This window comes from Cololabis saira, chromosome 17 (assembly GCF_033807715.1).
Source record: "Cololabis saira isolate AMF1-May2022 chromosome 17, fColSai1.1, whole genome shotgun sequence".
NCBI lineage: Eukaryota > Metazoa > Chordata > Actinopteri > Beloniformes > Belonidae > Cololabis > Cololabis saira.
In genome coordinates this window covers 21,848,828-21,872,509 of record NC_084603.1, presented here as the reverse complement: position 1 = coordinate 21,872,509, position 23,682 = coordinate 21,848,828, and the positions used below count along the sequence as shown (strand labels likewise).

Here is a 23,682-nt window from a genome sequence, read left to right as displayed (position 1 = left end):
TCAAAAGGGAAAGAAGGACTCTGAAATTGGATTAGATCACGTAATCCAAATTTAGTTTTAATCTGGATCAAACCTTCAGTTTGTGTTGTTTGGATAACTTTGATCCAAAAAAACAGGATTATCCTGATCCCAACAGGGGGTAGGATTTCAAGGTGGATTTCAGGAGGAAAATGTCAAAACTTTAAAATTGGTCAAATAATACAACATTTGTATAATTTAGTGTAAATACTTTTATTTATATTTTGCACTTGACTTGTTTAACCGTTACAGTGATAAAGTAGATAAAGTCAACATAGGCTACCAATAAAGTAAAGTAAAAATAAAATAAAAATGATCTTGTCACCATGAAATAATCCCCCAAGCAGATTTCAATAACAAACAAAAATAATATATTACATTTTTCTGTAATTCATCACTGTATATTAATATCAGAGATGAACCTGTCAAAAATAATTTTTAACTATTGCATCCCTTACATGTCTAGTCAGTCCCTCATTCTGACAGAACGCCAGAGGTTGGTCTGGTTCTTCAACAGGCTCAGGTGCATCAGAAACGTCATCACAGAGAGGGGCATTGCGCCTGGTAGCGATGTTGTCCAAGACAATACACTTAAAGTGACCCCATGTTGGCTCTTCTACCTGTTGTTCTTTACATAGCTGGTAGGCCACATTGTGATATATTGTCCCATTTAGAGCACTGGTAATCTGGATTTGGTAATCTTGAAAACTGTATCTGGATCAGGGTGATCCAATCCAATGTTGCTTTGAAAAACCGGCATGAAACTAAGATGGATTACCTGATCCTGGATAGCATAAAATGGGATTTCCAAATCTGGATCACTTTGATCCAGATTAAAATTTTTGAACAACTGGCCCAAAGACATTTAATCCCAGAAATGAATGATCAGTTAAGACAGTTGTTTTGTATGCCACGGTCTGAAAGCAAGTATGTCTTGATTCCAGGTGCCAGTCACTGGCTGGAGGAGTTCAGGTTCTGGAAAACAGGAATTGAGAAGAGCATCCTTCCTGAGGATTTATAATTATTAATTATTTACATATATATTCAAAGTTACCGTCTTTTGGAGGCACCTTTTCAATTGCAGTTGTTGCAAATGCAAACCTGTGTAGCAGTATCTAACATCTTCATTTGGAGACTCAAAACTGTTATTTTAAAACCATAAATATGAAGTTTGAACAAATTGAGGGCCTTTCCAGCGGGTAGATGTAAGTTACTCGCCCCCTTTCAAAGGTAGGCAGCGTAACAAATTATATATTTATTTTTTTTGTGGGGGGGGGGGGGTATAGAGTACACTAACAAGAGATACATTTTCTTTGGAAAAATCAAATATTAGATAAATGATACAGAAAGGAAAGGGAAAAACAATATGTTTGGAGAATTTGAGATTTACAAAGTGAAGTGAAAGTGAAGAAACTTCTATAAATACGATACACGTCCGCTACTTTTCTGAATTTGAGAGGTTTAAATGGAAACCAACTAAGATTGGGAGACTTCCTTTATAATCCCACTAAACTTGCATGCATGCACTAATGTACAATACTTGATAGGTTTTCCAATGTTCTAAGCAATTTACAGGAAATCTGTTATATATTAAGGTACCTTCTTTCTTTTTTTTTTAAGCAGGAAAAACTATTTGGGGATTTTTCTTATCTGCTGTGTCTTAGTCTTTTATCAGAAATGAAGAGAAAGCAGATACTTATGAAGGACCAAAACTGACATAATTAAAAATAAAAGCAGAAAAATATTATTAATTAATAATTAATTAATTAATTAATATTGTTTTTCCTTTTCCTCATACATCCGTGAAGAAATGTATATATTTAGTTTTTCCTTTCCTTATACATGCATTCCTTGTTTTTACATTCCCTCGTCTCCTTTTTACTTTACCATATGCATTTCTGCCTTATTATGCAAATGAGGAGGGCTGCTTCTTGGTCCAGCTCCTCTACTGGCACCTTCACACTCCTACACTGAAGAAAGATACCTGTTACGGACTAAGAGACTAACATGAATGGTGTGGAAGTCTCAACAGTTTTGGGTTGTACCTCTTTATGTTCATACTGAAAGACTGACAGACTTACTTCTCTTTGCGTTCATTTTCTAGGACTATAAAGTTAATATTAGTCTTGGTCCTGTGCACAAGAGACTGCTTGAGTAATGTAATGTACAGTAGGTAGAGTTGTACACAGGAGTGCTTCCAAACTTAAGAGTAGGGGACTTATAAAGATCATAAAATGAAACATTTGCTAAGCATAATCTGTCAGAAAGGCTTTGTCGGTGTAAACATCTGTTCACGCTTCAGACATGCTCCGTGACAAACAAACCAGGCTCACAGAATCACTTGATTTTGCATTTATTTGTCAGCACATACCAAAGCAGCAAAAAGTCAAATTCAACTGCATTTACATTTGTATTATGTCGGTGGTGAATCAAATCTGCTTCCCAGGAAGATTTACAGTTCAAAGGCAAAGAAGCAGCTAAGATCAGATCTGTTTTCTCTCCTAAAACGGTCATGCGGAGGAGAAATTTCAGATTTTTGCCTCTTACTGCTTGCTTCAGCTTGTGCTGTTATTTTTTGCATCTGCATTATAAGCCCCTTCGTTTATTTCTGTTCCTTTCTTCATCCTGTATCATTTACCATCTCTTGAAATGAAAGATGGAATCACCTTTTTTAAAGCAGATACGAACGCGCTTTTCAGTTTTGCTTTGGGTGCATTTTCTTCAAACTTCTCCAACTTTCCACCTCAGTTTTACCTGGAGTAGCCTTCAATTTTTTGAATCCTCTGATAGATTTGGTTTCTGAATCTGACTGATTTCCGGTGCCCCCTGATGCAACTCTTTGATTGTCTTTTCTTCTGGCAGTGTAGTTGGGACTGTTTTATCTCCACTGCTTGCCTGCTGAGGCTCCACTTCAGGAATACTTTTCTCTATGGATTGGAGAGATTTCACCTTCTCTTTGTCTGAATTGCTCTCATGTGTGGTATCTTTGACATGTTTTGTCACTTCATCTTCTTGACCTTTTGTAATATCAACTTGACTTGTTTTTTCTGGCTCTGTATGACATTTTTCATCATCCTCATTCTTGGCGGTTGTACTCGAAAAGCCTTTGGGTTTTTCTAAAGATCCTTCTGCCTCCATAGAAACCGTGATTTTGGTTTCTGGTGTGAGTTCTGTGGTTTTCTCAGCTAATTCTAAAACCAAATGATCTGCCTTATCTTTAACTTCACGCTCTTGAGTTTTATCAGATTCTTTGGATACTGGGGTTAAGGTTTCCTCAGATTTGACTGGAGCTAAGATAGAACTTTCTTTCTCAGCAGATTCTTGCTTACCCTCTTCAGATCCTCCCTCCACAGGGACCTCCAGCTTTAAATCTTGCAGTTCTGAAGCCAGCTCTGTCTGATCTGTTACCAGCATTACGGTAGTTTCTTTCTCCATGGTATTTTTAGCTGTTTTATGAAGTTCATTTCTTTCCTCATCAAGGCTCTCACTCAATGAAATGCTGTTTTGCATATTTGTATCTTTTTCATTGTGTTTGTTATGTCCATCCCCTTCAGTTTCCTCTGACTCTTCTTTGCCCTGCAGAATCTTTTCGCCACTCTCCATCTCACCAGGCCTTTCTCCATCACTTTCTTCACCTTCCTTTCCTGACTTTCCATCTGATGCTACCTGATTCTGGTGACTATCAGACAACTGGTCTCCTTCTTCCTCTCGACTATCTTTATTATTATCATCTTCCTTACTGTCGTCTCTATCACTGTTGGTGCACTCCTGCTCATCTTTCCCAGCTTCTGTCTCCTCTGATCCTGTCTCCTCAAATTCTGACATCTCTATTTCTCTGGTGGTCTCCGTTATAATCTCCTCCACAAACTTGTATTGGGGCTCCAGTCGTCTGTGTGGGCCTCCAGGTCGGTTGAAGCAAGGGAGGGTGTAAACGGGGGACTGATGGTAGATGTGGGGAAAGGAGATGTGGGAGTCAGACATTGTAGAGAGTCGGGCTTCCTCACCACAAAGAAGTTTTCTGCGGGACAGAAACGACAGATTACGCGTATGAAGACTGACTCACACATCTCTATGACTTGATACTGGTGCAATAACTAGCGTAAAACCCTTTACAGAGGTATTATTCCCAACAAAACTAGAAATGTCTAAAATATTACATCATGGATTAATATTTGCCCTGTCAAACCTATCCAGTTGAAGGCAATATCATTCTATAAAACTCCAGTACTGCAACACAGTGGTTGTTTTTCCCTGGATACTTCATTTAAATCTGTATTTGTTTGTTTGTTTTTCAATCAAACTTAAGGAGTACAGGAGAATACAGGACGTGCAATTAAGAAACTTACAGAAAACTAATGATTTTAATAAAATAGACTAAAATCTTTAAAAAGTAAAGTAATGTAACAAGACTGCAATACCTGTAGGACATTATCTCTACATCCAAGGCCATCTTCACATTTAGGAGATCCTGGTACTCACGCAGGTAACCAGACATGTCAAATTTACAATTTATCAGCTCATTTTCAAGCTCTTTGACCGTGTTCTGCAAGAGAGTGGAGAACATTAGTCACTGCAAATTGGGTCCCCAAGAAAAGTACACCAAACTTGATCAGCACGTCTTATTAAGGCTGATTTATGGTCCCGCGTTACAACAACGCAGAGCCTACGCCGTACCCTTTGCGTCGATTTAACGCGGAATTTATACTGCGTTCCATTTACCTCGGAAGTCGGAACTGGGAACTGGGAATGACGTCACAGCCGAGTTATCAGCGTTCCAGTTACAAAGTAGGAAAACAAGTTTGTAGTTCGCATATACCACATGAAAAATGTAAATTACACTATAGCAGCATATATATGCCGCACAATACTTGTATATGACTGATTTAATGTGACCAAAACTAGAATGAAGTGCTACGAATTTTTACAGAGCTCTCTTCTACTGTTTACAACCAGGGCAGCCATCTTGGAATGTGAACTCGGGGGTGGTGAAGACTTGCCCACTTTCCCAGTGGGAAATCCCACTTCGAGGGGCGTTCCAGTTGAAAAATCCAACTGGGAACTGGGAAATCCCCACTTCCGAGGACAAATGGAACGCGGCATTAATTCAGGCTTTTACCTGGTACTGAAGAAGTTCCTCCTTGTGGAGATCCTCGATATCGTGAAGCTGCTTCTCCAGTGCCTCTCTGGTCCCTTTAGCGCAGTCCAGCTCGATGCTTTTGGCCTGCAAACGCTTCCTGTACTCTTGAATCTCCTGCTGAGTCGCTTTCAAAGCCTCTCTCTTGACCTCTGCGTCCTGCGTTAATCTCGCAAACTGAGATCGGAAACTTTCAGCGATTTGCTGCCCGTCGGCCCCGACGTGACCTTCCAGCTGAGCCCTGATGTCCCGGAGGGCCGCAGTGACCCCAGGCTGCTCACATCCCTGGGCTTTTACCTTCACCTTCAAAATCCCGTTTCATAGTTGGGGGGGACAATAAACAGTAAAATTTTTGAGAATAAATCCAGGGGGGGACAAGGAAAAAAAGTTTTAGCCTTCCTTTAATACAGCATTTTGACATTTTCAACTCTATCTCGCAAACAGGCAGAAGACCTTTCTTAGAGTAATACAAAACAATGGTATAGGTGGAAGGTGGCAATAATACAGCACATCTGACATAATACACTGCAAAAACCCAAAATCTTAACAAGAATATTTGTCTAATTTCTAGTTAAAATGTCTCATTTTTAGTTAAAAAAAAATCTCATTACACTTAAAACAAGACTCATCACTGGAAAAAACAACAATTTTCACCTGTTTCAAGTAGATTTTCACTTAAAATAAGTAGAAAAATCTGCCAGTGGAACAAGATTTTTTTGCTTGTAATAAGAAGATAAATCTTGTTCCACTGGCAGATTTTTCTACTTATTTTAAGTGAAAATCTACTTGAAACAGGTGAAAATTGTCAAATAATAAGTTATTTTTCTGGTGATGACTCTTGTTTTAAGTGTAATGGGATTTTACTGTTTATTATTATTTTCGATTTCGGTTTCGGCCACAAATTTTCATTTTGGTGTATCACTACTAAATACTACTGCATTGTTCCAAAATTATTAATTCTGTCTCAAATTATTCTAGGGGGGGACAGCTTTACTAATGGGGGGGACTTGTCCCCCCTGTCCCCCCCGGGATTTTCGCCCCTGCCTTCACCTGCGCGTCCTGGATCTGGACCAGCATCCCCGACACCTCGGCTTCGTGGTTTCCCTTCAGGAGGGTAATTTCCTCCAGCAGGGACTGCGCTCTCTGGTCCAGCTGCAGTTTAGCCCGGTACGCGTCGTTCATCTCCTTCTTCAGGACCACAATGCTGCTCTCGGCCTCTGATCTGCTTCTTGTCTCCGTGGCATGTTGTCTTTTCACGCTGGAGAGCTCGTCCTCTAAATTCTGGTGCTCAATTTCAACCTGGTGCTTGTGATGGGTGATGTCCCTCACCAGCTGCCTCAGTCTCTGCAGCTCCGCTCCGTACTCGCCATCCAGACGGGATGCGGGCTTTGTTTTCCCTCTGATCTCAGCTATTTCTCTCTCCAAAAGCTGGTTCTGGTGCTCCAGCTGGCGCACGTTCTCTATGAACCCCGCAAGACGGCCGTTCAAGCCACGCATCAGTTCTTTCTCGTTAAACTTTACCGAATTTGCGTCCGTGAACGAGCCTCCTCTCATGGCGAAGAAGCGGGTGTCTGATGGAGATGGCGCGGGCTTGTGTTGTTGCGGATGTGCGTTAGGAGCGGGTCTGTGCCCGGAGCTGGATCTGTTCCCGGAGCTGGGTCTGCCGTGATGATCCATGGTGCGGGTCGTGGTGTCGGTGCGGGTCTGCAGCCGTCAGGCTCCGGTCGGGCTCTTATACGCGCGGACATGTGCCCGGTGAGCCGGGAGCTGTCCGCGGTGCTGAAGAGGTGAAGCGTCAGCTGATGCTCTAATGAGCTCCGACTCTGCAGTTTAACACACAGGGAAGACGTGGGTGCGCTGACTCTCTCAATGCTGGAATAATTGACTGTAGGTGCATCGATGTCATCCTCCGTCTTCCTCTCTCCATTCATTCTTCATATACTGTATCCATCTATATCCCTATGTCTATATATATATATATATATATATATATATATATATATATATATATATATATATATATATATATATATATATATATATATATATATATATACACACATACACATACACACATATATATACACATATATATATATATATATACATACACATACACATATACTGTATATACATATACACACATGTGTATATATATATATACATACATACATACATACATACATACATACATACATACATACATACATACATACATACATACATACATACATACATACATACATACATACATACATACATACATACATACATACATACATACATACATACATACATACATACATACATACAAATAGAGAGAGAGAGAGAGAGAGAGAGAGAGAGAGAATATTTTTGTCAGGATCCCTATCCCTTGGCATTGAAAATCAACATACACTCCTTTTTGAACAACTTGAACAACTTACTTATATACAGTATATATATATATATATATATATATATATATATATATATATATATATATATATATATATATATATATATATATATATATATATATATATATATATATATATATATATATGTATATATATGTATATGTATATATGTATATATATATATATGTGTGTATATATGTATATATATATATATATATATATATATATATATATATATATATATATGTGTGTGTGTGTGTGTGTGTGTGTGTGTGTGTGTGTGTGTGTGTGTGTGTGTGTGTGTGTGTGTATAATTACAAAAGTAATTAAAAGTATTAAAAAACGGACTAAGAAAACATTGATTTTGAGTTGTGGGTTAACAGAATTGTTTCAAACAGCAAACAAACAAACAAATAAAAATAAAATCCAGAGAAAAGATTAAAAAATAATAGTCACCATAATGACATTAAAATAAAATGTGTACTGTAATTAGCATTATGTCAACTGTCTTCAATCCTGCAGTCAGACTGCAGGGATCAAAAGTCGTTACTATTTTAAGTGATGAAAAGTCCTTACTCTGTTTGGTATCATGGTGTTCACCACATGGACCAGAGAAGGCAAATGAGAGTTATCTGAGGAGATCAGAAATACATTTATAGACAAGCATGTTAAAGGTAAAGGCTAAGACCATCCCCAAACAACTTTATGTTACTGTGACTACAGCTGCAAATTTCATTAGGAAATTTAGGGCCCGCAGGACCGTAGCGAACCTATCTGGATGTGGCTGCTAGAGGAAAATTGATGACAAACTGAAAAGAACGGTAATACAAATGGTAACCAAGGAGCACAGAAAAACTTCTAAACAGTTTTAATGATGAACTCTCAGGTAAAGGTACATCATTGTCGCAACACCTGTCACTGTTTGAGCCAAAGTGGACAAACAACCAAGAATTACTTTGTTGTTGAAAGAAAAGACACGACCCACCAACTTTCAGTAATATATGTCAGCTCTATGTGGCAAAAATGAAACATTCAGGGAAAAAAACACTGTACCTAATGTGAAACATAGAAGAGGCTCAGTGGTGCTGGTGCTCATTTGCTGCATCTGGAACAGGGAGTTTTGAATCTGTGTGAAATACAAGGAAATCTCAAGACTATTAAAGCATTCTGGAGCCAAATGTGCTGCCCAGTGTAAGAAAGCTTGATCTCATTCTGAACATCTTTGGAAAGATCTTAAACATATGCAGCGCTATGATGACACTCTTCAAACCTGAGACAGCTGGAGCAGTTTGCTCATGAGGAATGGGCTAAAATTCCTGTCTACAGGTGGAAAAATATCTTAAAATAGGGATGATTTTCACCTGATGGTATTACTGTACATAATGTAACAACTAAAACATTTAATGTCACCGAAGAAAATAATAATGTGATCTTGCTGGAACAAACTTGCCTTTTGAACTCAGTCAAAATGTATGTCATAATTCTTTGCCCTAAATCGAAAAAGAAATTATGTAAAAAAAATAAAACAAAAACATGCAAGGGCAGTCCATCACAGGGAGAATTTAAAGTTCTTCACAGAAACATATTTCTTGATCCTGTTTTTCAAATTTGAACTTTTGAATTCCATTCCCATTTAGAATCAGCATACTGACTGCAGTGGGGAAGAAATTTGTTTGCTGCGTGGGGTCCTGGTCCTGATGGACTGGAGCCTCTTGCCAGATGAGAGGTAGTGAAAAAGTTTATGTCCAGGATGAAAAGGGCCGGCCGCAATCCTGGCAGCACGTCTCTTGGGTCCTGGAGATGTTCAGCTCCTGGAGAGATGGGAGGTTGCAGCCGATCACCTTCTCAGCAGAATCACTAACGTGCTGCAGCTTGGCCTTGTCTGTTACCGTGGCTGCAGGAAACCACGCCATGATGGAGGATGTGAGGATGGATTCAGTGTAGGAGGTCACCATCACTGGGACATGAAACTTCTTAAGCTACCTTAAGTGAGGGAGCTGATGTTCTCCCCTTTGAGCTCCTGGGTGATGGTGCCCAGGAACTAGATGGACTCAACAGAGGTCACTGGGGGAGGGGAGGCGGGTCCTTTCTGAAGTTCACTATCATCTCCACTGTCTTGAGAGTGTTGAGCTTCAGGTTGTTGCTTCGTGCTGCACCAAGACACCAGACAGTCTGTTTCACGGCTGTAGGCTGACTCATCTCCATGAGAGATGAGGCTGATAAGGGTGGTGTCATTCGCAAACTTCAGTAGTGGAGAGACTGGTGTCCATATTTGCAGCTGTTGGTGTACGGGGAGAATAAACATGAGACAGAGGAGGAGAAAGGACGCAGCCTTGGGGGATCCAGTGCTAATGGGGTGGCAGTCAGAGACATGCTTCCCTGGCGTCACAAACTGCCATGTGTCTGTCAGGAAGTTTGTGATCCACCTGCAGGGGTATTCAGGCACATTCAGGGTACTCAGGGTGGTTTTCATCTTTTAAATAAGATGACCGCAGAACACAATGAGTATCTGAAATCTTGATGTTCATGTTCCATGTTTTTTTCTTCTTGATCCCTTTTCCAGAACGCTGTACGTGTCACAACAAAACCTTAGTGTCAGGGGGTTTACCTGAATAATTTAATGAGCTCTTGAGTGAAAGGGAACTTTCGACTTTTGACTTTTCAGGACTCTTTTTTTTATTTTTTAATGGTTTTAAATTATTTTAGATGTTTTCATTGAAATAAGCCTTCTGCATAAGTGTACACAAAATGATATGAGGTATGCAAGTGACACTCCCTCATTAGATATATGAATATCACTTGAAAAACATAAAATCCAATTTAATTAAGATCACAAGATTTGCATTTGCAAAATATGTACCAGTAAATTCCAAAAGAAAAGATGTTTCTCTCTATATAGAAACTTAAAACTCAAACCCTGGCTTTATTCCACTTACATCATTCAGTGATTTTGATGTTCCATCTGTTTTTAGTACAGTTTAATGTATCCCTGAAGACATTGATATTATCCACCTGTTCATTGAAGAACAAACTACTATTTTTAATGTTAAACAGATGCAGAGCATTAGTAATTTTAATGCTTGAATATGTGTATTTGTTTCGTTGGGAGCTTTACATTGCTGTATACATATAAAGATGGGAACCTTAGAGGGGAAGTTGTAATGTTTAATCACATGCTGTCGGATTTTTTTTCTCAAAAACACTGTAACTTACAATTTTCAAGGCAACAACATAGGGCATTTTTAAGAAAAACATGCATGTTGATATTCAGAGTTAGCGTTTAATGGCAATGGTCAGGCCGTCCCCGACAGTGAGCATGCTCAGTTCAATCCTCTGGTCCTTGTGTAGTTTCTTATTGAGAGCATCCAGAGCCTGAGATGTGAGGTCATTAAGGTCAGGGTTCACAACTTTTCCACTCCACAGCACCTAAAAGTACAGTAACAACAGAGCTGTTTCATTATATTCATAGGCAAAACAGGAATTGTTTTTTTGAGGTTTACTTACATTGTCAATTGCGATGATACCTCCTTTTCGTATGAGCTCGAGGGACTTCTCATAGTAACCGTCATAGTTGAATTTATCTGCATCTATGAACACGAAGTCATATGTTTCCGCTTCACCAGCTGCTATCAGTTCATCTGATGAAAAATAAATCAAAATGTAAACTTGGATCTTTTAAATAAATCTCATCCAAAAATTATAAAGGAACTTACTCAGAGTCTTCATAGCTGTTTGAAACTTTATGTCTATTTTGTCTTCGACTCCAGCCTGCAGAAAAGATAGAACTGTTTGAATTGGACAGTTTAGGAACATTTAAATAGGAATTGATTTGACGGTTTAGCTTTCAATCTCGATGTGAGACAGTTTCATGAGCAGACACCTTTTATCTGTGCAGTCTGCAGCTTTGAGTGGACACACTCAGTGCGTAGATGAACAGAATGCTGTCTGCTGCAGAAATGCTTTTACTTTGACAGAGTTTACAGTCAATCTTACAAAAGCTACAAAATCCCAAATTTGATGTTGCAAGTGCAACTGTGAGGAACTGGACTGAACCTGTACAACCTGGAAAGTAAAGACTTTGTATAGCCTTGCACAAACAATATCTTTATATACTGTATAAAGGACTACAAGCCATTCTTTAGAGTGATTCATACCTCTTTAAAAAAGGGTTTGGCAATCTCCACGTACGTGTCTTCTATTTCACAAGCTACCACGCGTCCATTCTCAGGCATCGCCAAAGCCATGCTCAGAGCATTGTACCCTGTGTACATCCCTGCAACATGGAATACTTTTAATTGTTTCAGAATAATCATTGGATAAACAAGTCTATAAACAGGATGAATAATATGGTTTTTACAAGCAGAGGACTTTGAAATTTGATATATACTGAATAATCTGTTGCACAATAAATATAATTTGAACAATAGCGTTATCTACATTCATGTGATAACTACCAGGTTCTTAAATTTCCAGTACCATATAAAGGCTAAAATTAAAAGCAATTGAAACTGGATTATAATACTTCAGTATTCAGTATAAACACTGCATTCCACATGCAGATAATTATCATTTTATTCATCTAAAAATTTACTTCAGGCATTTTAATCGGTTCACTTGAATTGTATAAGTTAAAGTCAATGTTAAAATAAGAAAAATGGCAAAGCAATGAAAGCTGAACAGATAAAACCAAATACTAAAAATGTATGAACATTTTAGTCAAAGTATCTAAAACAAAACTTGTTTTTCAAAAGTACATTATTTAATTATGGTGACAATTATATTTTAACATGATGTATTTGCTAGTATTTGTACATGAGGTGTTAAGTTATTTTCAAAAATGCATCCTTTTGTCTTCTTCTTAGTTCTCTATGCAATCTTACCAATTTCAATCGCTTTTGTTGCATTAATCAGTCTAATGAGATTTGCCATAAACTGAGCTTGTTCACTGGCCACCATCATTCTACTCCACGTGTCTTCAAGTGTTCTCTGAAATAAAAACAAAATCATTAAAAGTGTATCACACTACTAGTCCATCCCTCCTCTTAACTGCATGTAGGTGTTTTCCGGCTCTCTGTTTCCCCCTAGTGAAAAAAACCCACATTACCTTTATCCTGTATTTTTATACAGTCAGTTATACTTTTGAAGCCCAGATTGAATCGTATAAAAGTATGATGCAAAAACAAAAAGAAATTAAACAAATTGGATTTCAATCATATAGATTTTTAATACCACCCTGTATTGATTGAGTTTTGAGTAGCACTGTCCTCCAAAGTTTAGAAGCCACGACTTCAAAGCGTCAATCTTCTTCAGTTTTTACCCTGAAGGGCGACACGGCCAGCCAGACTTCATCTAACTCAAATAACCTGCTGATGCCTTCAGCATAGAGATTTACTTTTTCAGGTGCCGGCCTACCCATGTTTAATGAAATGTGCTGAAGAGAATCCCAATCCTTCCCTGTGCTATATCCGTTTATCCTAGGGGGTCAGCGTGACGGAGGCCACAGGCATTTCCATTTGATGGGATACTAGTCAATTACAGAGGCCACGTGTGAGGACGGACTGCCACCAATGTTCACATGCACACCTGCGGGCAGTTTAGTTACCAGATAACCAAACACCTTCTCACCTGTGCGAGGAAACCTGAAAAATATTGAAATAAATGTGTCTAGTTTCATTTGAGTTTGGCAAAGAAATCACAGCCATGGGCCAAGAGATTTTTTTTCTCTTTTTTTTCACTGTTTAGCTATACTTATATGATTTAAAGATTAGCATGTGCAAACATTTTAATTTAAGGTTAAAGACAAAATATACTTTTATTTACAAGATAATTTCTACTTGACAGATGTTTGATTGAAAAACAATCTTTTTTTACTGACTTTTTGTCCAACAGCATGACTGTGTAAAGTTGACTGATCACAAAATAAGTCCACTATTTGGCACCAAAACAGCCTTGATCAGTCAGGGCACAAAGACAGACAAAGACTATCTGGTGTGTCCATTCTTTGGACTGGATGTACTTGGAGCAATACATCCTTTGGACTGTGTAGGAATGTGGGATTTGGGTGTCTGTGGACAAGGCTTTTGTCCCACGGATGGCATCAACATTTATTTATGATGTGTTTTAAGCTCAGCTGAAATCGTATTCTCCACTGGTGGAGAGGATATTGTCATAAGGGGTGTGCAATTGGTTTGAAAAGTGTTGAAAAGTGTGTGTAAGCAGCATGAAAATGCAGCATTGACATGATTGACAGCATGTAGGTTTTCCAAATAGAATAGTGCATTGTAACAAGATAAACAACTCTTTCTATCTACAAGTGGCAAAGATGGTATGGTTGACTGCTGTATATTTGTGTATTATATCAGAACCTATCAACTGAAAATTGAACTCCAAATGAGTCCTGGAACATGGCACGAGGGGTATTTTGGAAAGAAAAAGGACAATTTATGAAAGAGTATCTAATGTTTATGTTAATATATTAATACATGTTTAAACAGTTTGTACTGTTCACCAGCTGCTATAGAGTTAATTCGAGAATTAAGTGGTCAGAATGATTAATTCACTGAAATCTAAAGTCTGATAATGATTCATGAATATAGGATCTCCCTTTCTGTGCCCTGGTGACGCATCGTTACTTGCTACGCACCCCTCCATTAGGAATCGGTAGAGAAAATCATTAACATTTTATCAATCACTAAAATCTTCTTGATTTGTAGTTCAGTCCTTTATTAGTTAAGCAGCCCTTCTGAACTACATTTTCTGACATAAGGAGAAGTTACTCATTTACTCCTTGTTAAGTTGCAACAAGTTCTTAAGTCATCGCTCCTTTGTTCCCAGAATAATCCCCCAAAGGTTTAACGTCCCTTATTGTAAAGCGTTGCCAAGCAGTGAGCGATGGTTGCCTCTTTTCCTTACCAGTCTGAGTTTGGTGAGAACTGGATTCTCCCTCAGTGAATTGTTAACCACATACTGCAGCACAGGATCATCCCTTCCTCCGCTGTGGCTTTTCCCGATAAAAGCCGACTTTCCCACACCTGATCAAGAGAATTGTGAATCAGCAGCTGAAATGATCAAATATTCAAGAGATTTTGATTGCTCATCAATAGCACGTTTCTGTTTTAGTTATGTCATACCTGTTAGTACAACTGCAAGTCCAATACAGAGGAGGATTTTAATGTCTGCACCCATTATGTGGGTTTGGGAGTTTGTCCTGGAAAAAACTCAGCAGCCTGCTTTAAATCCTCTGACTCTTTCTGTCTTGCTCCTTTTATTGCAGCATCGTTTGTATTTGTATTTGTTTTAGTTTACCTTTTGAGCTTGAAACCGAACTTATTGATTTTTTTTTTATGTATATTTAAAAAGTTAGATAATTTTTGTGCTGAGGTTGCTTAATTTAGGGAAACCAAATTACCTGAAAGGGAGGAAAGTCCTGTGAATGTAAACAGTGACATTTGTTTTAGATGCTTTGGTTTTTAAAGAGGTTGCAGTTGAATAAAATTCCAAAGACTGCAACAGAATCTTTTTATAAACACATTTAAACACCTGAAGCCTAGCTTTTGGGAAAAGAACAAAAAAAACAACTTTTTTCTCCATTTGAATAAATATGGGTTTTATTTTCACAAAAGCTTTAGGACACATCCAAAAATAGATATGACAGCAATCCCAAACAGATCTTGTTAAAATGCAATTCTGAGTTCAAAGCAAATTATTTCACATTTATTCACATTGAAAATTTGAAAAATTAAGATGTTACTTATAAGATGCTTTGCAAACGAAAAGGATAATCTTTAATGATTTTGTCTTTTCTCTGCAGTCAATGCAGCTCCAACAGATCCCCCCGACTCTGGGAATAAGTAGATGATAGATGGGTGGGTGGCTGGCTGGCTTGTACTTTTATGTACTTTGCACCACTGATTTAGTCAAACATCTACAGAGGAATAGGTCAACAAATGTCACGCTATCAGGAAGAGTGATGAAAGCAACAGTGAAAGAAAGAGCAGTACTACTGAAGCTTTGTCAAGACTCAACGCAGGGCTTCTGCTATACTTTTGACATCTGTTGAGGAAGAGAAATATAAAGTGGGCAAAGCTCAAAAGTGATGGATAATATAAGAATATATAAAGTACATATTTGCAAACAAACCCATTTACCTGCAGTATCCTAGTGCTGGGTGGACCCTGTTTTGCCTTTAGAACGGCCTTGATTCCTCGTGGCATAGTTTCAACAAGGTGTAGGAAACATTCCTCAGAGCTTGGGCCATATGGATGTAATATGTAATGCAGAATTGTCACATGTGCATCCATGACACAACTCTCTCATTCCACCACAACCCAAAGGTGCTTTATTGACTAAAGGTCCAGTGGCTTTGAAAGCCACTTGAGTGCAGACACTGTCATGTTCAAGAAACCAGTTAGAGATTATTTGAGTAGCTGTCAGAAGATGGATACAAGGTGGTCATAAATAGATAAACATGGTCTGACACACAACTCTCAGTCTGTGTTGTTGAATGATGCTCAAAAACATGGTTAACATTGACTGTATCTGTTGATATTAAAAGTCACTCTATGACCACACAGGGGCAGCAGAGCACAAGAATATTGTTGTGTCAGCCTCTGGTGTAAACTGCAACAAAGTGAACATCTCGTGGGACATTGTGCTTTTACGAGATATGCCAGACCCCCCCTCACTCATGAGAACAGTATTGTCAGTGGATCTTTTGTCCACACAGCAAATCTATGGGCCCCCATGTGGTCAGAAGTGATACTGCTACATAAAGTGGCTTTAGGGGTACTTTAAAAAATATGAGAAAAATGTATTGTTCTTCCTTAAAGGTCATTATTATCTTAAATATATCTGAGTTTTATTTGAATTTTCTAAGCACTGTGATTTGTACATGAAATGTGCTCTTCAATTAAACTTGCGTTGCCCTGTACTATGGTGTGCTGGGTCTTCTTTTTGCTTTCCTGCCTTGACTTTCTTGAATAACATATTTCCTTTTTAATCTCAATGGGAATTTGGAGTAATAAAAGTTCAATAAAAAACAAATACATATTTATATTGCAACATAAGACCAAATACATACATACAACTTGATACATACAACTTGCTCTTAAATACGAGTCACCGTTACACCTTTAACTTCATATCTCCTTGGAATAGAAAGCATGTTACAAAATAAGAACTTTCTATCAAAAATACTGAAGTTTGTATCTGTTTTGGTTGACTGACAGCTGACATCATTTGGCAGGTTTTCTGGAAACCCCACATGTAGCTCCACCTGCCGTTTCCCTTTAACAGCAGTCATCTTGCATCTTGCTAAGGGATTCAAAGAGTAAAAAGACTTACATCTGTCCTTTTGCCCAAAAGGAAGTAGAAATGGTAGATACCTTGAAATTAGGTGACAAATGTTGATATCCATGTCAAGAATATCGATATAGGCCACGCAGCTGGAAGTACCTTCTTTCGAATGTCAGAGATCATAAACAACGGAAAGTGTAGCTGTATACAGATTTAAAGGTTCATTTACACAAAGGGATTTAACACTTCTGTATTTGCAATCACAGCATAAAAAGTACTAGTCAAATGTTTGGGCTTTTTCACCCAATCCCATTTTTAATGAGTCGTATTTTACAGCAAGTTGGGCTCCCGTTGGGAGAAGATGACAGGAGTCAGAGCCATTTATGTCCCAGTTGGTTTTCTTACATTTAACTTTTTAAACTGTTTTTGTAAGACACTTTTAATGTGACAGAGGAAATCACAAGGGAGGCATTCATTTCTTGCTCAACGGTGAATGAAAGTGTTAAAAAAAGGAAGCTGTACACTGATGTATGTTCACCTGCACAACATATTAAGAGTTAAAAGAAGAGCATTTCATGACCGTTATCTAGAGGGGTGATGAGATACAGTTGAAGAATCTCAAACTAGGGGCTTTACAGAAAGTCTTTCATTTCATCTTTAATTTTTAATGCTTTCTTTGAGTTTATCTGTAAAGCATTCAAAGTTTAATGACCTGCATTTCTTAGAAGAAGACTGAAGGGTGTTTTCACAAACCACAGCTTACAGATCATCCTCACTTGCAACTTTTGGATGGGAGCAGAGAAGAGAAGATGGTAGCCAGGAATGTTCAAAAAGGAATTTTGGGGAAGCGAGTGGGATACAATGTCTCTCCAAGGACACAGAGCTTCCTCTGTCTTTTCCCTAATTAACAATGCACAGATACAAACAACAACATACTACCGACGAGGACACATCACTTAAATGAGGCGTGACACGAACTGTCTCTGGAAAAAAAAAGGGAAAGACATGTTTGAGTTGTGCTGAGGAAAGGAAGAGGATGTCTCAAAGTGTGCGCGTATAGCTCTGCGTAAAGTCCTCTCGGTGAAAACGAGACGCCGTGTTTCTTTTGCAGCATCCTCTCTCCCTCTCCGTCTCCCGCTGCTCCAGGCCTCTCCTTGCGTGACGCTAATTGTTTCTGCTCCTTGTGCCAAGTACCTACTCTTCCCCAGCACATCCTACAGACAGGCCCCGGTCCCTCGGCTGCTTTTTGTGTCTGTTTAAGGAATGAAAAAATGCGCCTTGCCATCTGCGGCGAGCGCGCCGTCGTTCCCCCTCCCGGCCGCGACTGTCACAGCAGCGCCATGATCCACGCTGCTCTCTCTAAGGTAGAGGGGGGGAAGTGTGTGCTCGAGAAGCAAGAAAGCAAAACTGACACATACAACTGCTAATATGAAACAAAATAATTCAAGAGGTTCCTGTTTTGATGCATTTAGCACACGGGAAGAAGGAGGATTGTGTACATGTATGGAAGAAAAGTGCTTTTGAATATTGTAAAGCACCCACGAGTGTAAATATAGGATTTCCAAGGGTTCAAAAAGCAGGCTTATCTTAATGTATGCACTGGTCTGTATGTGATTACTATGCATCAGACTGTAGGGAGAACTCTTGATACAAGTGTGCACAGACTGACCTGTATGCAGTACTGGAGTTGAGGGGGGATGAAGGGGGATGGCATCCCCCCTGAAATAAAAACAGTCAAAATCATCCCCCCTGTAAAACTGCCACCCCCCCTTTCCATCCCTTATGTAATTTCATCAATGAATGTGGTTTTACTGCTATTTCAACATTTAGAGTCATCACCAGAAAAATAACTTATTTGACAATTTTCACCTGTTTCAAGTAAATTTTCACTTGAAATAAGTAGGAAAATCTGCCAGTGGGACAAGATTTATCTTCTTATTACAAGCAAAAAAAATCTTGTTCCACTGATGCAGATTTTTCTACTTATTTTGAGTGAAAATCTACTTGAAACAGGTGAAAATTGCTATTTTTTCCAGTGATGAGTCTTGTTTTAAGTGTAATGAGATTTCTCTACTAAAATGAGACATTTTAACTAGAAATAAGACAAATATTCTTGTTAAGATTTTGAGTTTTTGCAGTGATCCATTTTACTTATCCTGTGAAGGACAGAGTCATATTGATAAGTTCAGAAAACTATTTTTTATTGTTTTGTTTTGATGTATTTGATGTAAGCCCAGTGGATATTTAAAGCTTACAGAAGGCTGCATTTAACTGCTGCTATGTCATTCCTGCAGTATTTCTGCAGGTGTTTTGGTCAGTGCTATTATTTGTAATATATTATATTATTTGTAATCAGTACAAATTATCTGTCCCCATATGATAAAATCCACCATCCCCCCTGATTTATTTTTACAACTCGAGTACTGCTTGTAAGTGTGCACAGAATGACCTGTATGGGTTTAGTACCTGACTCTGACCAGCAAGTGGCAGTGTTGTTTAGGAAATCCAGCCTTTTCTGTGCACAGGCAAAACTCCAGCTCAGGGACTCAGGCCCTCCTCACTCCTCTGTTTGTAAAACAATATCACTCTCCTTTTGTTGAATTGACCCGTGACACCATCAGAGACTACACAGGTGCAACGTGTTGACACGCCTGTAACGCCGCACGGCTGTTACATCATCCACGTGTTTATCACTGAGACAGAGGGGCTTCTTCTGTGCTCCCACAGCAAGACTCAGCTTGGCACCGTCTCAGCAGTCAGATAAGCGCGCATGAATATTAAGTGATGCTAATCACAGTGGAGGGACCGACGTGAAGACAGCTGACAGACAGTTCTCAGCATTCAATTGACATCCTCAGATTCGTCCTCTGTTTGACGGCAGCGTCTCCCAACATGACAAGTCTGTTTAAAGCTCACACACATGCACCGACGCAAACGATTAGACATGCACTGACACTGATTTTGTTCAAACTGGGCCACTGTGTGTGTGTGTGTGTGTGTGTGTGTGTGTGTGTGTGTGTGTGTGTGTGTGTGTGTGTGTGTGTGTGTGTGTGTGTATAAGACCTAGGTTAGTGTTTGTAAGCATGCATGTGCAGAGAATAATCAGTAGGCCATTGTGAGGGTCACAGGATGTAAATGAAAATGTATTTCTTTCTTTTTGTCAATTATGAAGATCAGGATTTAATGCTCCGGTATCAACTACAGTGTATTTTGGAGAAAGGATGTTGAGGATAAGCCAGTAAGTTCATTATTATCTTTTCTGTATTTATTGAAGCCATACAGAATAAAGCAGGGGATCTGGCTCTGTGGAAAAAAAAAGAAAGGAAAAAGCTGAAATGAATGGCAGGTGTGGTTGTTTGACTTTCAAATCACTGAGGCATCTATTGTATTAACCTACCGTGTAAATAAATACAGAATTCAATTTCCATGGAGTCCCGCCATAAGTTGACAGTCCTCAAGAAGATCAAACAGGCTGCTCTGGGGCACATGAGCTCCAGTGAAAAAAAAAAAGAAGAATCTTGGGTATATGAAAGGTGTTGACATCTTCAGCAAGCCACAAAAAGAGGCGAATGTCAAATCCTAAGAAACAATTATGGGGTGATCCCGTGGTTTAAAGCCAGCACTTCTTCCAGCTTCATTCTGTGTACAGTGAAGCTTCTCCAGCAACAACTCACTGTTTTTGTCAGGTTTCATCGTAGAAGGGAGGATACCGCTTCGTGCTGCAGCACTCAACGCTAATATTTGAATTTCCCCATTTCACAATCCCCTAATATGCTTCACACCTGTTTCCACAAAAGTTAACTCAGTCTCGGCCTCAGTTTCCATCCAGAGTCACTGCACCCTCCCTTCCTATCAGTTTTATTTTCATCTGATTTCCGTGTCCCATTGTGACCGCACTTGAGGCACTAATGATAATGTTATAACCCAGACCAATTTGCCATGGCAATCCGACTTACTTAATTGAGTTGATTATAAGCTCCCTGTTTGAGATGACCCCTTCACGCTCAGAAAAGCTGAGCAGAAAGGGGACGGAGGGTGTGGATGGAGGAAAGGTTTTCCTCAGGCATTCCATCACTGCACAATAGACACATGGGATATGACTGTTTGGAGGCATGAGCGGAGGCATATGTGCATGTGTGAGTGCGCATATGACAATGCTGCATGTGTGGGGTGTTGGGGGATGGCGTGCAGGGGGGGCGAGCCTTCGGGGAGATGTAAAAGAGGAGAGGGGTGGGATTGTAGCTGAGGAAGAGTGTTGTGATGGTGGGAGGGTCGGGGGGTGGTGACAGTGGGGGGGTTTGGGCTCAGGGTTCGAAATCACAACACGGCCTGTGTAATAGACCCAGACACACACCACATCTGAAGTTAATCCAATCAGGGAGTAGCATGGCGCTCTCATCCGCTCAAGACACACAAACATAAGGTCAAGAGCAGCTTGTATTAACACGATGATGTCAGGGACAAGTGGTGTAGATAATTGACTTTCTGAATGATTAAAAGGCTAAGAGAGATGGAGAAATAGAGGAAAAGCAGGGGATTTGTCTCAAGGTCTGGGGAAACAGATGAGAAATAAAATGCCTTATTTCATTAGCAGGTGGAAATCAACAACTGACTATAACTGAATTGCTGCAAGTTAGTCAAAGCTATGAGTCATTTTGAACTCATAAGTAATTAACAGAGACCAACATCTACCAGCAAATGTCACATTTCTTATCACCTTCACATATTGACACATAACAGATTTCTGGATTTAAAAAAAAGTTACTTTATTTGATTTATTCTACAGTTACATTTAACTTTTAAAAAGTTTCCTTATTTTTCCTAAACACGGTTTTGATGATGTCTTGGAAAAGCTGGGTGTTTTATCATGCGGAAAAACAGCGGTGTCTGCACAGGTAGTCAAGCTTCTTTCCACAGTCCTAAAACATGCATGTGAGGTTGATTGCTGATTCTTAATTGTCTGTTGGAGTGAGCATGAATTGTGTATCTCTGTGGTCCTGTGATGGACCAGCAGCCTGTCCAGCCTGCACCTTGCTTCTCGCACAGTGACAGCTGCGATAGGCTCCAGCCCTCCCACGACACTAAGATGGGTGAAGCGGTATAGAAAATGGTTTGGCTGGAGGTGTCTTGACATTTTGTAGTTCTGCAGAATTTAAGTGTAATCCTCCGAGGTTAATCTGCAGTCCCGCTTTACCACGGAAACCAAAAGTACATAAACTGCACATTTGTAAGAGCAAGCCTGCTCTGAGAATTGCACTGTTTTATTTACCAGAGAACAGGACACACTAATAACAGGCATGGGGCACTGCACCGTTATATCTGGGGATAGAAAGAAAATGTGCTTTTGAGAGCCAAGTATACTGGTTCCTTTCATAGGCAACTTGGTTCCACCCATGATCGAATGCAACATTCTAAAAGGACTATTTACTCTTTTCATTTCCTCTTGTATATAACAGGCGAAGGAGCGTGTGGCTTGCTGTATGAAAACAGGACCTGGCCTAATGTTGCATGAAGACCATGGTGAATTCATATTGATGGGAAAGCAGCCTCGGAAGCCCTGCAGCTATGATTTTTTTCATAAGCCACCGGGAACAAGAAGTCAGTCAGCTGACAGGTGCTAACACCGCCAATTGTGGCGTGGATAAGAGATGGGACACGGAGAAAAGAGGCAGAGCAAAAAAAAAAAGCAAAGGCAACAACTGCTCCTCTTTTTTGAAGCACTTCTGTGTGCATGTTGAGTTGTGTTTGCTCCCTGCACCCCATTCCTTTCTATAGCTGGAGAGGATTTTACGGAAGAGACTGTGTAAACACCAGAATGCATGTCAAATATGATGAGTCTTGATAGCTGTAAAACATACCCAAGGACTTCTCCTCACTTATTATCTACAACCTGAGCCCTGGAGCTATGTCTGCATCTTTTTGCCTTCCCTCCATGCATGTCGCACCACAAGTCCCTATCCAGAAAGCATTGATTATTTTGGCATGAGCCAGGGAGAAAAAGAGGTGTGATTTCTTTTGTATTTTCTCCAGGAAGAAGAACCCCCCCCCCTGCACAAATGAATATTTCTTTGAACACACAAAAATTTGAGTAAATAAAGAAGATTGGATTGGATAGTTGATTTGCATGCATGCTTGTGAGGCTTTTTGAGAGGGTACGTTTCGACTGCTACAACTGATGCGCTTCGTTTATGTACATGTCCTTTCTGAACTGTACATCAAATGAAATAGTTTTATCTGGAAGTAATTGTGCGCCTCTGCTTGATATGTCTTTGGGTGTGTTGTGTGAGCCAGAAGGACTACTTGCGGAAGAGTGTGACCAAAGCCGCAGGCAGTGTGAGGCTCCAGGGAACCACTCGAGATTGCAGGCAGAGGGACTGATAAGGCAGCCAGCCATTCATCAGGACAGATGAAGGCAGTAAAGTTGACTGGAGTAACCCAGGCATCGCCCCAGGATAGCTGTCAGCCTCTCAGTGGAGACCTGTGACTAACGCATGCGAGCAGGAATGCATGCACACAAATAGCTGAAGAATGGGGGACGAGGACAGAATGAATGGACCCGGAAGAGGAATAGGATTCAAGACTCAGGAGAGGAGGGAAAAAGAAGTATAATGGACCTCCAGGAGCTGGAGCCCCACCTCTTTAGAGCTATACCCAGTGACTGAGGCTCTTGTCTGGGGTGCACATGGCCCTCTCCGCTCCGAAAACATCTATCAGACAGATATTACTGCAATCCAGAGGTGATACATTAGCTTGGGTGCCATGGGGACAGAGTGTGCTGCTGATGGATTTCTCTAGAGCTCTCCGCCGTTGTCACAGGGGCCTTTCAGGAAGAGAACT

General features: G+C 39.7%; 2 protein-coding genes across 2 annotated transcripts; both read right to left on the bottom strand.

Moving 5' to 3' along the window:
• Positions 1–2,361: 2,361 nt before the first annotated feature.
• On the bottom strand, positions 2,362–7,090 carry LOC133463515 (neurofilament medium polypeptide-like). Its single transcript, XM_061745083.1, has 4 exons — positions 6,203–7,090; positions 5,135–5,455; positions 4,437–4,561; positions 2,362–4,036 (listed from the first exon to the last, which is right to left on the bottom strand). The coding sequence occupies exons 1-4, from the start codon at positions 6,827–6,829 to the stop codon at positions 2,785–2,787; spliced, it is 2,325 nt and encodes a 774-aa protein (XP_061601067.1). The 5' UTR covers positions 6,830–7,090; the 3' UTR covers positions 2,362–2,784.
• Positions 7,091–10,695: 3,605 nt separating this feature from the next.
• On the bottom strand, positions 10,696–14,821 carry LOC133463690 (catechol O-methyltransferase domain-containing protein 1-like). Its single transcript, XM_061745371.1, has 7 exons — positions 14,682–14,821; positions 14,464–14,582; positions 12,432–12,537; positions 11,706–11,824; positions 11,265–11,319; positions 11,056–11,189; positions 10,696–10,977 (listed from the first exon to the last, which is right to left on the bottom strand). Exons 1-7 carry the CDS (start codon positions 14,734–14,736, stop codon positions 10,825–10,827), a joined length of 741 nt encoding a protein of 246 aa, XP_061601355.1. The 5' UTR covers positions 14,737–14,821; the 3' UTR covers positions 10,696–10,824.
• Positions 14,822–23,682: the final 8,861 nt, after the last annotated feature.

What these genes read in the sequence shown, in the direction of transcription:
- LOC133463690 (XM_061745371.1), bottom strand. Translation starts at nt 14,736, where the DNA reads ATGGGTGCAGACATTAAAATCCTCCTCTGTATTGGACTTGCAGTTGTA. An exon ending in TTCTCACCAAACTCAGACTG is followed by an intron (nt 12,538 to 14,463) that starts GTAAGGAAAAGA and finishes TTTTTATTTCAG; the next exon opens with AGAACACTTGAAGACACGTG. An exon ending in CCAAACCCTTTTTTAAAGAG is followed by an intron (nt 11,320 to 11,705) that starts GTATGAATCACT and finishes TCTTTTCTGCAG; the next exon opens with GCTGGAGTCGAAGACAAAAT.
- LOC133463515 (XM_061745083.1), bottom strand. Translation starts at nt 6,829, where the DNA reads ATGGATCATCACGGCAGACCCAGCTCCGGGAACAGATCCAGCTCCGGG. An exon ending in AGGAACTTCTTCAGTACCAG is followed by an intron (nt 4,562 to 5,134) that starts GTAAAAGCCTGA and finishes ACTCTCTTGCAG; the next exon opens with AACACGGTCAAAGAGCTTGA. An exon ending in GTAGAGATAATGTCCTACAG is followed by an intron (nt 4,037 to 4,436) that starts GTATTGCAGTCT and finishes TCTGTCCCGCAG; the next exon opens with AAAACTTCTTTGTGGTGAGG.